This window comes from Plectropomus leopardus, chromosome 18 (genome assembly GCF_026936395.1).
Source record: "Plectropomus leopardus strain MGB_pleo_1.0 chromosome 18, ASM2693639v1, whole genome shotgun sequence".
NCBI lineage: Eukaryota > Metazoa > Chordata > Actinopteri > Perciformes > Serranidae > Plectropomus > Plectropomus leopardus.
Genome location: NC_142193.1, coordinates 11,416,791 through 11,432,369, shown reverse-complemented (window position 1 = coordinate 11,432,369; position 15,579 = coordinate 11,416,791). Strand labels below are relative to the sequence as shown.

The following is a 15,579-nucleotide window of genomic DNA, read 5'->3' as shown; positions in this document are numbered from 1 at the left end:
CAAAAAATTGCTAGCTAGGATACTGTCTATAAATTGGTGCCCTATGCAATCCTACTTTTTTAAAAAAAAAATCAGCACTATCCCTTTAATATTTCTGTTGAGACTAAGAGTTGCAGTAATCACCAGATTTTCTCGGATTGGCTCCAATGGACATTTTTGCAAATCACCTCTCAGCTTGATGCAATATAGGCTTATCTTATAGCCCTACCCAGACGGCCAAACCCACCCAATCAGAGACGCCAGCTCCCTGGGTTTCATCAGCTCTCCGTGTTTTCCAGCCTGCCTCTGTCTCGTCCCACTCACACTCTCTGTCAGAGCGCGGCGTTGACAGCCACTGGCCACTGATCAGCCCACTTTGTCGGGGTTTGTGTCTCCATGCAAGACTGCTGAAAAAGAAGCTCTGACTCTCGCATCTTCTTTTATTTGCAAAGGCAAGCAACGAAACAACAAGCCCGTCCACGGCAACAAAAGCGCAAGAAGTCCAAAAAAAAAAGCCTTCAAGTAATTTTCAAGACTCATCCCTGTCTCACATCCCTTGCACAATGTCTGGAGAGGACGCACCTGCCGAGCAGCAAAACGCCGTGGACCAGAAGCAGGAGACCAAACCCGCCGAGGAGCCCAAAGCCGAGGCGCCCAAGACGGAGCCTGCACCCGCCGCCGCCGCCGAGGCGACCACCGAGAAGGTCCCCGAGGAGGAGACGTTCACCTACCGCGCGCTGGTGCTCACCGGCTACGGCGGCTATGATAAAGTGAAGCTGCAGGTGAAGAAGGGCAAGCCTGCGCTTAAGGCTGGCGAGGTGATGGTGCGGGTCAAGGCTTGCGGGCTGAACTTCGCAGACCTGATGGCTCGGCAGGGGCTGTACGACCGGCTGCCGTCCCCGCCGGTCACCCCCGGAATGGAGTGCTCTGGGGTGGTGGAGGCTGTGGGGGAAGAAGTGACGGACAGAAAAGTAAGCACACATGCCTCTCAGCTTTTTCTAGTAACGTTAAGTCTCATTTAGTAGTTGTGCTTTATTGTGTCAGTGATGAACATTTGCCAAGCTCCGTTTTTGGTACATCTGGATATGGGCGTGTCAGGCTTTGCTCGCCGCTCAGGCACTGATGGTGTGCAGTTTCATGACTTGATGAATTTATAGCCCATTTGGTCAGACAGTAAACACAATGATGGGTTAATAATAAATATCGAGCTGCAGTTTATATTTGAGCTTTTATGTGCGCCCATCCATTCATTTACTCGTGCGTAAAGAGCGAGCATTTCCAAGTGGAAAGCCTGTAAGTGTGCCCATGTTGTATTTTATTTCTGCACAAGAAGCCCAAAGTGTGTAAATGACACGAGTTGAGCACAATGAAGCCAGCAGCAGGCGTCGCCCCTCCTGTCTCCCCGCTTTTCAAATTGCGCTGAACAGTGCGCACTTAAGATAGAGCAACTTCGAGTCCAAAATAGTTGCCGAGATGGATTCTTTGTTCTTACGCAACATGCGTGTTGAAAGACTTTAAGTCTAAATAAACGCATGCAAATCCGCGGGATGCTTTCCGCCCTTGCAGCACCTACGCTGTATATACTGCGCTTTGATGTGTGCCAAGGCGCGGAAAGCTGCGTCAAGCCAGCCAGAGATAGCAGCACAGAGACCGGAAATTAGACTGCTGTGCCTTCAAAATAAAGCTATGAGTTGTCACTCTTTTCTTTTTGCATTTTATGTTAGCAGAAGAATAGAGAAGAAAATTATGTGCAAGACATGGAAATCTAGATGGCGTTATGAGTGTGCAAAAGTGTGTAGCCGGCAGAAAGTGCAATATTCTGCCTTATGCAGTGCACATGCGGATTGTAGACCTGCATTTTCTGATCCTGCTTGGGCCTTTATTGCACTAAAAGCAACTGCAAAAATAACGTTTTTTGGAATAACACAACAAAAAATGAGTTCTCCGTTCTATATTGCTTCTCATACTTTGCTTATAAAATGTTAACCAACAAGGGATTTTATTGTGAAACCGATGGCACGATGCCACAGCTCTTAATATGGCTGACTTGACACCGGTGGCGGAGACCGGAGTCACCGACGCCTTTTGTTACCGGGAGCGGCGGTGGCGCACAGACTCACCGCGCGGAAAGGGCGAGGCGCGACGCACCAGACAGCGTGGTGTGAGATATGAAATCATTCGCCCTCTTTGTCAACAGAGAGCCTATCGCCCCTGTTGTGTTCAGAAAATATTGACAGCCATAAATACATCGCGATCAAAGTTAAAAACCCACGCGCTCTCGGACAATGAAGTCAATTAAACCCTCATGATAATAAAAAAGACAGTTTTTTTTTATGTTCAGCCACAAGGAATGAAGTGGTGATTGCAAGAGCGTTATTTGTCGCTTTCTTCCATTGCATGATGACTCACACTGGCCTATATGTCTGTCTCCTGGCTGCATGGCACCACCAGGGTAACGCCTTTGTAAGGATATTAAACTACAAAGCCAACATTTTACACATGAGCCAGTGATGACTCACATGTATTCTAAGAGCTCCACGTTTTCTCACATCAGCTTGTCAATATCTACAGACAACACCTGATCAGATGTGCAAATGCAGAATCAGAGCATCTGGCTGGGAGTGGCACATAATGCCATGTCCTTACTGAAGTGGAATCTATGCAGAGTAATAGGAATATAACCGGTGACAGGTCAGCCAACAGCAGCCAGACATCATAAGATGTTAAGACCCATGTGTTTCTTAAATAGCTACTTTCCACATTGTAAGTAATGTAGATTGGATTTAAAGGTCATGTATCACACACACACATGCACGAACACCCAGCCTGTCATCAAGGCCTCACACTCCCTCATCCCCTTGCAGCCTTATAGAATTAAGAGCCAATCTTCCTAATGGATGGAGATCTCTGAGATCTGTTGGCAGCCGACTCGGAGGGAATGTGCTGACCCTAGTGGCACAGAATTTTTTGGGAGGCTCATCACTCACTGCGGCACACACACACACACACGCACACACACACACACACACACACACACACACACACACACACACACACACACACACACACACACACAAAGACACAGTATGGGTGTGTCTGATAGTTTGCTTCAAGTACAAAGCTATGCACACATGTATACCATTTAATTAGATAATGCAACAGAAGCATTGAGGGCTAAGTAAACTGTTATTGATTTTTATTTTACCTTTCAGACATTTAAATACAGCGTGGCAGCTTGTGTTTTCTAAAAGAAGGGCCTGCTTTCATACACAGATAGAAGACCCATTTTAGGACTTTAGGGTTTTTTTTAATGAGAAAAATGTTTATATTTGTTACAGGTGTTGGAAATAATGTTATTTTCTGATCAAAATTCAAGCAAGCAACAGCCATTCATACAGTGCAATCAGACATTGAGAGTTGATAAAGGCAACACTTTCACAATTGTTGCCCTCTAATCACCCGTCTTTGTCTTGTTTTTTGTTGTGCCGCTTGCTGCCTCCTGTGCTTTCATATTATCCCCTGCATGCCTCCCATTATATTTCAATAACTTCTGCAAAACAAGCATCCCTTGAGGGAAATTGAATGAAGTAATACTACAGTGCCCTCACCCGAAATGACCTCAGATGGAGTGTGGGGAAAAGTGTAACAGTGAGTAAGCGAGGAAAGAGGGGAAATATCACAAATCACACCGAAGCTCCCCCGACACCAAACATCAGCACTTTTCTCTCCGGCCCACTTTTTTTTTTTTCATTTTTCATTCTCCCTCTCAGTGAGTCTTGGTCGGATCTGACCCATATGTTCTCAATTACCTCCCTCTGGCCCACATTGTCAGTCTGGTATTTCCTCCATCCCTCCTTCCTTGACTAACTATCTCTCCTTCTTTCTTATAATCTTTTGATTCTTCCTCTGTCGAACGTCCTGTCAGTGAATTTATCATGCTGCCCTCCCTTTATGTTACCTCCTCTCAGCTTCTCCTCTCTCAGAACATATAAAGGCCTTTCTCTTTCATCCTACATGTCTTTCTTAGCATGATGACAACATTAAGGGCTTGCTTTCATACACCACAGCCCATTGACAGTTAAGCTGCTGGGTTAAAAAACAAAAATCAGACATCTGTGTTTTGTCTTTTTTCCCTCATGCTTGTCTAGCGTGATAAAATCTGGACATTTATTAGACTGAAAGTGCATCACGGCTTCTGATTTGAATCAAGCTGCAAAAAAACAGCATGAAGAATAATGTTATTTTGTTGGCATGACATGCTCATTTGCATATTCAATGGTGCAGTCAGGTGAAAAAAGCAGCATGTTAGACCCTCCTGTCACACATTTAACTGTATGTGAGCAGGGCGTGGCCTTTATCTGAACATCACACAAACCATGTTAGAGCACAATAACACCTACACTCACACTGGAGTGATATTGTGTTTCCGTCTAATTACATTTACAGGAGCCGTGCAGGCCATGTGGGTGTTGCATCTAACATTCATCTTTTGCCTCAACCTGACTCAGGAGTAGAAGTTGTTGTTCATCCTTTTTTTCTCTCTCTCTCTTTCTCTCTTTGATAATTTTTTGCTGAGCTCATCAAGGCTCAAAACCACAAAGCAGCTGACTCGGAGGCCCCTCATACCCCAAAATTGAATCACCATCTGATTAGGTCCATTCATATACAGTTAACTGGAAGTGTCTTTGTTCTGCGTGCCCTGCACTCCTGACCCTGACTGTGACTAGATTTGATGCAGTGGCATGAAGGCCTAGAAAGGAAATGCAAGTGTTTGTGTGTCAAACTGTGATGTTGTAACAGAACTGTCACAAGGCTCGCTCGCTTTGGCCTTGAGTGTTCCTACCTCCGTTCTGTGTGAGTGACAGTAACTCACATGCTTTTATGTGGGCGCCGAAGAATAGCTGCAGATGCATTAGAATGCAATGTGTGAGTCATATTTGAGTGTGTTTCCTGTAAAAGCCTGAACTCCCCTGTCTATCGATTTGTGCCACGCTGTACCCCCAATTAAACCCGCGAGGTTGATGAGTTTGAAGACTCAAAAAGGGCGAAAAAATGGAGATGGGAGTGAGCATGGATAACAAAGGGGAGGAAAGAGGGGCAGCCCACGCTGAAAAAGTGACAGTTTGAAAATAAACCAAATGACTTGGCCTCAGACAGAAAAGATGCGGGTATGAAAAGAGAAAGAGAGAGAGAGAGATCTCTCTAATTGGAGTGGATAGACAGCGAGGCGCATGGCTCCCTCCAGACCATTAGAGAGGCCCGGGTGGAGAGGGTTTGTTCCCAGGAGGAGAGAGCTTGTCTTATGCTCAGCCATGGGGAAGAATCTGGCAGGGACTCTGATGAGTGGAGGGAAGCCAGGGGAGAAGATGGGCCCCATTGTCCTGTCTCGCTGATGAGGAAGAGGGGATACGGGACACTCCTTCACAAGAGAAAAGAAAGAGGGTGGTGAGGATGCAATGAGACGGTGAATGATATGGAGGAAAGAGAGAGCGTCGAGGAAGGCGGCAAGACCGAGACACAGGCGGGACGAGACGAGGGACTGGAGAAGGGGAAGGAAGATGTTCTAAAGTTGTAAGGGGAAAAGGAGACAGGAAGTGAAAGAGAAAGAAGGGAAGAGAAAAAGTGAGGAGAATGGAAACGGTGCGGGAGGGAGAGCTGTGCCGCGCGGGGTGAGTGGGGAGGAAGAAAACAGGAAGAGAGTTATAACGCTGCAGTCGTCTCTGTTTCCTGTGTCCCTTGGGCGGGCTCTTCTGATTGGTTAGTGAGGGCGCCGGGGGGGGTAAGTTTACAAAGTGGCGTGTCCTTCTGGAAAGAGACAGTTGTGAATCAAAGGAATCTGCTTCGATAAGGACAGTTTGGAAGCAGAAAGTGACAAGATGGTGATTGTGGCGTGCAGCATGTCTGTGAATTCCTCACTGTCAGAATTGTGGTTCAAAGAGAAAGAAACTGCTTAATGATGCTCATATATTCAGTTTATACTTCGCGATCAATCCCAAAGCATCTAACGTGTCAAACAAAGAGAAAAAACGTAGAGGCACTTCCCTTTTTACCCTGACTCCTCTGTCGTCTCATCTTTTCCCTCCATAAAGTCAATACAGTTTCTGCCCTCACTCTGCTGCGGTTTATCACTTTCCTTGTTTGCTCTCACTTTTTAAGAGAAAACACTTTGAGATTTGGTGGACGAGGTGGCTGCATGTTTGCATGCCTGCCATTGTTGTAGACCATACTCTGTTGTTTGCTGCTGCACGACTCTCATCATTCCCACTGTGCCAAAGAAACTGTGAGGCCCAAACACCCTGTCAGACAAACTGTAACTGCTGACTAATTTTCTAGCAGTCTTGTGGTGTTCAGGTGGATTCACAGTATTCCTAGCTCAGAAACAGCCCAGTCACCGCAAGAAAATGTTGGCATTATACATTTCTGCAAAACAATTAAATACCTTTATTTTGCATTTTTCATTGCTGTCATAAATGTTTCTTAAGTGGTGGAGTGTTAGGGCTGACTTTGTTATGGGTAGATGGCGGGGATGGTGGATGGAGGTGCCTGCCAGGCTGCAGACCACTGTTTGAGACCTGCAAACACCCAAAACCAGTTGTGATCTAGCAGGTCCTTGCTTTGTTTGCAGGGGCTTTTTAGGCTCTAAACATGGTGTTTTGTAGCAACCAGCGGGGATAGTGGCACAAAAATTGCTTGTTTTTACTGAGAAATTGCTGTGTTTCCTGCTGAAATAGTGTTACAAGACATCACTGCATTGTTAATGCCAGGACAGTGGTCCAAAAACCAGTTGTTTTTTTACTGATATATCAATGCAAATAATGCCAGATTGTGGCACAAAAAGTTCTTGTTTTTTTACTGAGACATCACTGCGTTTCATGCCAGGATAGTGGCACAAAAAGCGGTTGTTTTTACAACATTTTTCTGGCGATTGTATTGTGGGAATAACTGCATTAAGTTAGTTTGCACTGTTTTTAGTAACAGGAGAAAGAGAGTCCTTTACTTTGCCATCTTCTTATCCTGTGTCCTCCTTTTGCTCCAGGTCGGTGATAAGGTGATGGTGCTGAACCGCTTTGGGCTGTGGCAGGAGGTGGCAGTGGTGCCAGCAAACCACACCTTCCTCATCCCAGACGGCATGAGCTTTGAGGAAGCAGCCGCCCTCCCTGTGAACTACATCACTGCTTACATGATGCTGTTTGACTTCGGCAACCTGCGGCCCAACCAGAGCGTCCTCATTCACGCTGCTGCAGGTAAGCAGACACATACAGAGAGGGATGCACAGTGCACATGCACATAGGGCAACCCTTTTAATGTGTCAGTATACTCTCCATGAAATGGCTATTAACTTAAATAATAGTTAAATTCATCATAAATTAATCAATGGTTTACTCACAAATTAAAGCAAACATTGTTTCCTGTTGTAGCTATGAATAACTGTTGATTTATGTTGTAATCTTGCAACTAGAAACCACATTTAATCAGTTTCATCTTAAACATTGTCAACCCAGAAACAGATGCAAATCAATATAGTATTTTAGCACCAGCTGTTTGCGCATTTTGAAATCTTGCGCAGAAGCTTGACATAAAGATGCAAAGTTGGTATTATGACGTTAAGGAAATGCCTTTGAATGTTTACAGAACCACCAGACTACTTCCCTCTCTGCACCTCCTGTTTATGCATTTCTTTTCTATATGAATTATGGCTGCTGGAGAAGGTCCCGCTGCTCATTAGTGTGAGATATGGCTCCGTGTTTTGCACTCTCTAGCACTGCAACCAGAGGAAGAGAGAGCACCTGCCACCTGGACCGTGAGGTGAAAGTTCGGTGTGAGTGGGTGGGAGAAAGATGGGGATTGAGGGAGTAAAAGCACCTGTTTTGGGGCGTGATGCACCGAGCCAGAGAGCATTTGATTTTGCTGTGTTTACACAATCAAGCCAGCTGGAGAGAATGGGGAGTGCATTAGCCAAAAAAAAAATTGTTCTCTCGCTATCTGCCGGCTCTCACTCTTCCTCTGGTTCTCACTCTGTGCAGAGGGAGTCAGAGAGGGATCCCTTGGCATTTGGGACAGTGTGTGGGCGTAGATGGCTAAAAGAAGTGAGCACAAAATGAAACATGGTCCCGGTTTCTCTCTGTCAGACAACAAAAATTACTGTGGGAGACCGCCAGCCCAGGTGGATATGATGTCCCTTGGTGTGCACAATAGCACTGAAAAAGAATGAATTCATAAGATAAAAAAGTACAGTTTCCCCAGAGCTGAACGCTGACAGTTAACAGACTCATAGTTGTGGGATTGGTGGTTACAGAGGAATCCCAAATGTTTGCGTTCACCATTTCATCTGGCTGATGTCACTCACCCCTGTGAACACACATCTCGCTAGATATTTCTGAATATGTTTGCTATAGGAGGAATGCTGTGGAAGTGTGGTGTAAGACGCTTTTCCCCACTGGTTTGGTTGAGGCGGCGTCTCTGGTTTCTCAGGGCTGGCTGCCAGTCTTGGCTCGCCAGCTGTCCGGACATCAGGATTGTAAAAGCACATTACTGAGGCTATGACAAAAACATTTGCTTAACAGTCTGCTTCACTGCACTCTGTCGTTCTCTACATGTGTAAATCATAATCATCACACTGTAGGCTCCACAACGCGCTCTGTTTAGACAAAAGCGTTTTTGTGAACAGGACAGTAATACCTTTTGTGGAAAAGGTGTTACCAGTGTGTGAGATGTGCACATCCCTCTCTTAACACCACCTTTCTGCGTTGTGGGGCTGCATGGTTCACACGGTGCTGGATGCTGAGTGTGGGAGGGGGGTCCCACCCCTGAGGCTGTCAAAAAAGGTTCCTGATATTCTCTGATTCGAGAGACAAGAGGTATCTGCTTTGACAGGGCCAGAGAGAGAGGGTGTGACTGTGTCTGTGCCTTTCTGTCTGCCTTCTCAAGTCTGATATTTTTTAATATTATGAAGGAAATTGCAGTCAGGGTGGCATGTATTCCTCACTGAATGATCTCCGGTGCTGGAACTAGTTGTTTTAGGCAATGTAATGCAGGAAATATTAACAGGTCTGTAAATCAACAGAAAACTCATCTGTAAGAATTTTGGTAACAAATTAACCAATTTAAGTAATTTATCAACAAAAATGCCAAAATTTACTGACTCTGGCTTTCAAAATGCCAAAATTATCTGCTTTTTCTGTTTTATATCATTATGATTTGAATATCTTTGACTTTTGCTTTTTTTGCTAAAACAAAGAAAGCAATTTCAAGACATCACTTTAGGTCCAGGAAAATTTCATTTCTCTCAGTATTTTCTGTCATTTTACAGACTAAAGAATAAACAGATGAACCTGAAAAATAATCAGCATGTTCACTGATTACGGAAATATTTGTTAGTTGCAACCCTGCAGTAATGTAATTAAAGGGCGTGTCTTCACAAACAGATAACTGTATAATGCAGATTACATGTCTACAGATTAACTAATGATAACATCTGTGATGATTATGATTTAACAGAAAGACTTTCACGCTTACACTCAACAGGGAGATTTTGTGTTCGAGGGGCGTCTGCCCTGCAGCAGCAATAAGACGAATCAGTCATGGAGGCCGAACACTGATAGTGATGGCTGGTGACTGTGCTGAGACTGATAGGCTGATGAGGCTGTTGAATCTGCAAAGACTTGGCACTGATAGTGATGAGGTGGAGGGTGTGCACAACTGAAAATACTAGAGGAAGAAGGAGAATCATGTTAGTTAAATGTGATCAGCTGAAAGAACAGCTGATGTGTCAATTGACAAGAATTTCCCAATTTGGGATCAATAAAGTAGTATCTATCTATTGATCGATCTATCCCTCCCCTCTCTCTCCGTCTGTCTGTCTCTCTCTCAGGTCAGATACTGTATGTCTGAGATGTGAGCAGATCAAAGACATTTTCCCATCTGTCCGTAATATATCTTTAAGAGGCCTGAGGAGGTGAAATTGTACAGTATTTTAGACATTTTGTGTACACCCTTAGAAATAAAGCTGCTGACGAGGACCATATAGGGTTCTTTGGCTTGTTGCCATAGGGGAACACTTTTTGGTTCCTGGTAGAACCTTTATAAGGATTTCACCTTCAGAGGATTCTACCTAGAGCCCAAGATATAGGGTTATGCTAAGAACAATCTGTGAAACCTTTGACCTAGAGAAGTGAGATGTTCTACAGAGAACTCTTAAGTGGTGTAATGGTTCCACCCAGTACCCTCTCTTTCTCTTTTTCCACCAAATTAACTCTGGTTCTCTGGACCAGTTCCATTCAGGATTCTTGGAACCTTGGTGTTATGTAGAAAACCAGTCCTCTTTTCCAACAGTTTTCTGCAGAATTATTGTGATCGAGGATGTGTCATCGGATGAGAGCATTACGCATATTACAGATTTTTATTATCCAAAAAACAAGCATGATCTAAATTTAACGGGACCCCTGAACAATCTTTTTTTCTGATGATTTTTCACTTGATGTCTCCATTGTTGTCTTCTCCATCCCATCCTTCTGGTCTATAGAATATGACACGCCCACTGATATTGTTACGGTTCAGGTGAAGAAAAACCTGCTACTTTTAGGGTTTGGGGGTTTTGAGGTTCTAAACCAATGTATTAATCTGTTCCATTTTGGTTAAAAAGGGGTATTGTGGGGTTCAGTCCAGAACATTTCCACTATTTTGTGTTTTTCTTTTGCATCATTTAGGGTGAGAAAACTCGTGAGGGGCCGGGGCTGATGCTGTTCAGTGTAACCAACAACACTCATGGTTCACAATCATGTTTTTAGGGGGCAGAGATGTTGTGAAATCACTACTACTTGGAGTTCTTTACTAATTCAACAGTGCAGTGGATATCAACTCTACCAGGATGCTCGGAGGCAGAGTGCACAGTATCTCCACTAATTAATGATTTAACAACAAGAGTCTGTTCAATACAGCTACGCAACTAAGTACTGTATAGCATGAAATGATGGTAAAGATATCAGCTATGTCAGAACACAAGTAAAATGAATTGATCAAGGGGATACATCTGAATGTAAAAATGCCATTTGAAAAATGGCAAAACATTTGAATAGTTGATGGTGAGGACCTTTTAAAATGTGTGCTTTCAACAATCCTTGAAGAACTTTCTTGAGAAAGGGCTCTTTGGATTGAAAGGGTTCTTATTTAGTCTTACGAATAACCCTTTGTTGGAAAAATGGTTCCTCAGAAGCAAATGGCTCTGGATCAAACTTTAGCCTCTAAGGAAGAACCTTTTTGGAACCCTTATTTCTAAGAATGTAGAGAGAAAGGAGTTTTTCCTTTTTTTTTTCCTAGCATTTTGACGCAACAAGTGGGGATCCCGACCCTCTAACTGAGAATCACAGATCAAAAGTATTATCCATCCTCAGAAGTGTACTCAGATTCCTTGCACTCATTTTGCAATTACGTCCAACTTAACCCATTCAGATGTCATTTACTTTACTGTAGTGTGTCACATGAAAATGTGGAAAACCACCACTGTTACCTCAATTAAAATTCCTTGTTCCAGTATGAATGTTTTCCAAGAATGTATCTCATTTTTTACAAGTATTTGGAGTCAAAACCAAGTAACACATCAGTACACAGAGCCTGTATTGTATGTTGATTATGAAACAATAATTAAAAACTACTCTGTCACTTCTCAACCCTGCCCACAGCTCCAGTGAACGCCCCATTCAGCCGCACAGTATTAGTATGTGGTTAAATGTCTTTACTAAAGCTAGTCAGACTGTCTCACAAGACTTTGCAACTGATGTTTGCATATAGTCATATATCCAACTAAACAGCAGCAATTTTGCGTGTCAGACATGCCTGTACAACGCCACATTCCTGCTAGAACAGTGTCTGTTTTGCAAAGATAAAATAGTGAGCTTTTACTTGAGATTAAGTGGGTTTATTTGTACAGCTGAGGAGTAGCAGTGGCAGATACACAATTTGTTTTTCACCCTCAGTCACAGGGTAGGATTCGGCAATTACCAAACAGCTCTCATAGACGTAGTGTGTGAAGAGCAATTTTCTTCTCCAGTCATAAATCTTTTCATCAGAGCATCATTCTAGTAAATGCTTGAGGGGTTCATCCTCACTTGATCTGGCTCATGGTTGACCTGTTTATTCTCATAATAAGCATGTAATCCACTGATTGAATCACAATAGGAAAACGATCCTCCTCTTTTCAATTACTTTTAAATTACTTTGTCTCCAAAGTCCCTGAAGCTTGCAGTTAAACAGATAATTCATTCTAGATCATTACAAAATTTAATGATATTCGTATGATTTCATCATCTTCAACTATAGCCTGTTAAAACAATGGACATAGGTACCCTGACGTCACCTGCTTGTTTGTGAACTTCTGTTTTTGATGCTCCTAGTTTGGCATTTTGGCCATCCGCATTTAGTTTTTTTGGCGCCACAAGTGACCACATTTTGGTGAGAGGCTGGCTCTGTGGAGGAGCGAGGGGTGGATCTGTCTGAGAATCTGAGGACGCTATTTGGAGACACTCAAAGCAGCCCACCCTTCATTATGTGTAATGTTAAGCCTTAATAAAATGTAAATTAGTGAGTTATATAAAAATCCACCCTCAGTACAGTTGTCGTGACTGTTGAAATTAGCTATAGACGTGTTTATTTCTGCTGTGAAGTTGGGCATTTTAACATGGCAGTATGTGGGGATTTACTATGTTTTGGAGCCAGCCTCAAGTGACCATTTGATGTGCTGAAGCTTTTGGCACTTCCATATTGGCTTCATTTTCCAGCCTCAGAGATTACCACTTGTCTTCAGTAGGTTAAGATTTATGTCAAGATAGTCACAAGGGGTCTTCGTCTTGTGTCATTAATAGTGTCATAACCTTTTTTTTCTCTATGAAATGAAACAACAGTAAAAGAGCAAGTCAGGTCCATTTTATTTATCGGATCCATATGGCTTTACAGTGTAACATCCAACAAGCCTTGATTGGGAGAAGGTGAAACCCCATAATGAAACTCTTTCATGGGTAGAGGAAGAAACTATAGGAAGAGCAACAGGAAATATAAAGTGTTAATTAAAGAGCTTTAGAGGTGCTGATAGAAGAGTTTTGTTGCTCCAGCATATTTAAAGCAAATAAGTAAAATGTCCCCAAATTTCATATAAAGTGAAGTTTTAAGTAAGATAACAGTTTGGTGAAAAACGACAGATTGTATGTAAAGATGCACAATACTTCCGCCTCTTCCCACTGTTAACAAAAAAGGAGGCCAAAATATTACAGATATTGCTGCTACCATCTTGCACTGGTGATGTAATTTGGGGCCACATTCTTCGCAGTAGTGATCTCACAGTATACACACCTATACATTTGTCCAACCAATCTTGAGCAGTGCCATTTATTGTGAGCACATCGATCTGCAAACACAGGTGTCAATTATGATGCTATGCCACCTTCTTAGAGCATCAAATAACTAATTAAACCATTTTATCAGGGGAAAAAAGAAAACTTGAAAAAAACCTTGGCATAATAAGACCTACATTCAATGTCAAGACTTTCTTTGGGAATAATTTATTTGACTAGTACTTTTTAGTTTGGGTTACCCACTAAAACAGACCTATACTGCAGTCAGCCACCAGGGGGTGATTCAAATTTTTGCCCTCACTTTTTGGGAGCTTTCATGTCATCATCTTCATATTAAGTCTATGTGTAAAACTTCAACAGTGACAGCTCTATATGGCAAATGACCTGTAGAACCTGAAGATGTAGCGAGGGCCTAAACAGACGATGATGGGTGATGATGGATATCCAAAAAGAGAAATAATTCTCTCAAAAGTATGGTGACCTTTACCCATCATGATCAGGTGACCAGCGTGGAATGCCTGGTGCTTAGACCATCAGTCAGTCATGCCTTTATGTGTGTGTGTGTGTGCGTGTGTGCGCACATGTGCGTGTGTGTGTGTGAGTAAACTCTGGTGAATAGTCCTCAGCTGTCTCTCCCGTGGGTCCGCTCCTGTCCTCTCTCTCCAAACAATAGCTTGTTGTATTTCCTCCCATCGTGCCTCCCTTCTCTGCCGCACCGCACATCTGCATCCTCCCTTCTCCTCCTCCCCCTCCGGCCCTCCGTAACCTCCGCTCCCTCTGCGTGACCTCGCCATATCCGTGCTCGATTCCTCGTCATCGGGGAACGTGTGTACGTTTCCCATTTTTGTTTTCCCCAGAGGGCTTGGGCGGGGGGAAGTTCAGCGACATTTGGATGTACCTCGTGGGTCTTCCACTGTGCCCAGCCAACAGCCTTTCCTCTGACCTCTCCCTGAACTGGTCCTAATGTTTATGAACCCTGGCCAGCCACCCCACCCACACTACACATTCCTGCATACATATGGGGCTCCGCTGCTTCAGTGATGACGTCCACCTCTGTTTTATTTATGAGCTCTCAAGTGACTTCAGGCCAACGTCAAGTGTCACGCATTGTATTGCAGATGTGGAATATGAATTAGGTGGCGCTACAGGAGCCTGTGTCATCAATTTATCTGATGCCTCAGGGCTCAGATGCTTCCCCCTGTTTGACATTTTGGCACTAATGCTGCTGGAGTTTGTGGATTCCAACTGGATCTTCTCAAACACGCTGACTAACAGCATAGTAAGGTGCTTCGGCCTGCTAAATAACATGTGTTGTCAATCATCTGCTCTCATAAAACTCCACAGAAGTGTGACTGAGGTTTGTGTGTGAGCTTCCACATGTCCTGACCGTTATTAAACTTTTTATTTTCCCCACCAGCCAATTATGGTGGCTTCCATAGTTGTGCAGCTGCTTCTTGCTGGAGTGGCTGTGTATAGGATAGAGTTACACCAGGTTACACTGAGGATTATCTGGAAACGCTTGATGTGAGAGGCTTCCAGCTGCTGCATGTGGGTGCAATACAACCCTGAGAGTGATGGGCCACAACAGTCATAGCAGAGGAGTTAAATCCTTGTTTATGGTAATCTACGTATAGACTTGAGCCGCTTGTTCTAGGAGTAAATTTAACCACCAGAAATTCCTGTTTGAAAGTTTTCTTTTCGTGATAGCCATATTGTTTAATGTTCATCATAGAAACAAGGGAGTTTTCTGTATAATTGAATGATCTTATAGAGTTGTGTTAATGCCATCAGTCTGATTTATTTTAACTTTGCTTCTTAGAAATCACATTTCTTTCTGTCTATTCAGTGTGGCAGATTGCTCTAAATACTGTTGCTGAAGACAGTTGGAAGCACAAATCAGAGCTGTGGCAAATCACAAAAAATATGCCACAAGTTAAATCCAAAATTGACCATGAATCTTAAAAACAGCTGATTGGAATTACTGAATGTTTTATCAGTTTTCTTCATAATCTGATGAAGATATATCTGATGATGTTATAACTCAACTGTTTACATTTTATAAGGCTTCGTGTAACTAAGAGTGGGCCGCTTTGAGTGATAGGTTGTCTTTCAATTGTGTCCTCAGCTTCTTAGTCAGATCCATCCCTTGTCCTTCCACAGCTCCACCCTCACACCCAAATATGTCATTCTGGCTCCAAATATCAAAGATGGCCAAAGCCAAAATGCCAAATTCGAGGCTTCAGAATGGAAGTCCACA

General features: G+C 43.4%; 1 protein-coding gene across 1 annotated transcript in view; it reads left to right on the top strand.

Annotated features, from left to right (window-relative positions):
• The first annotated feature begins 261 nt into the window (after positions 1–261).
• vat1 (vesicle amine transport 1) overlaps positions 262–15,579 on the top strand; it is a 40,780-nt gene continuing 25,462 nt past the window's right edge. Inside the window, exons 1-2 of the mRNA XM_042505357.2 lie at positions 262–950; positions 7,016–7,223. Coding sequence (XP_042361291.1) covers positions 543–950; positions 7,016–7,223 — 616 coding nt within the window. The 5' untranslated portion in view covers positions 262–542. The remainder of the gene's footprint in view (positions 951–7,015; positions 7,224–15,579) is intronic.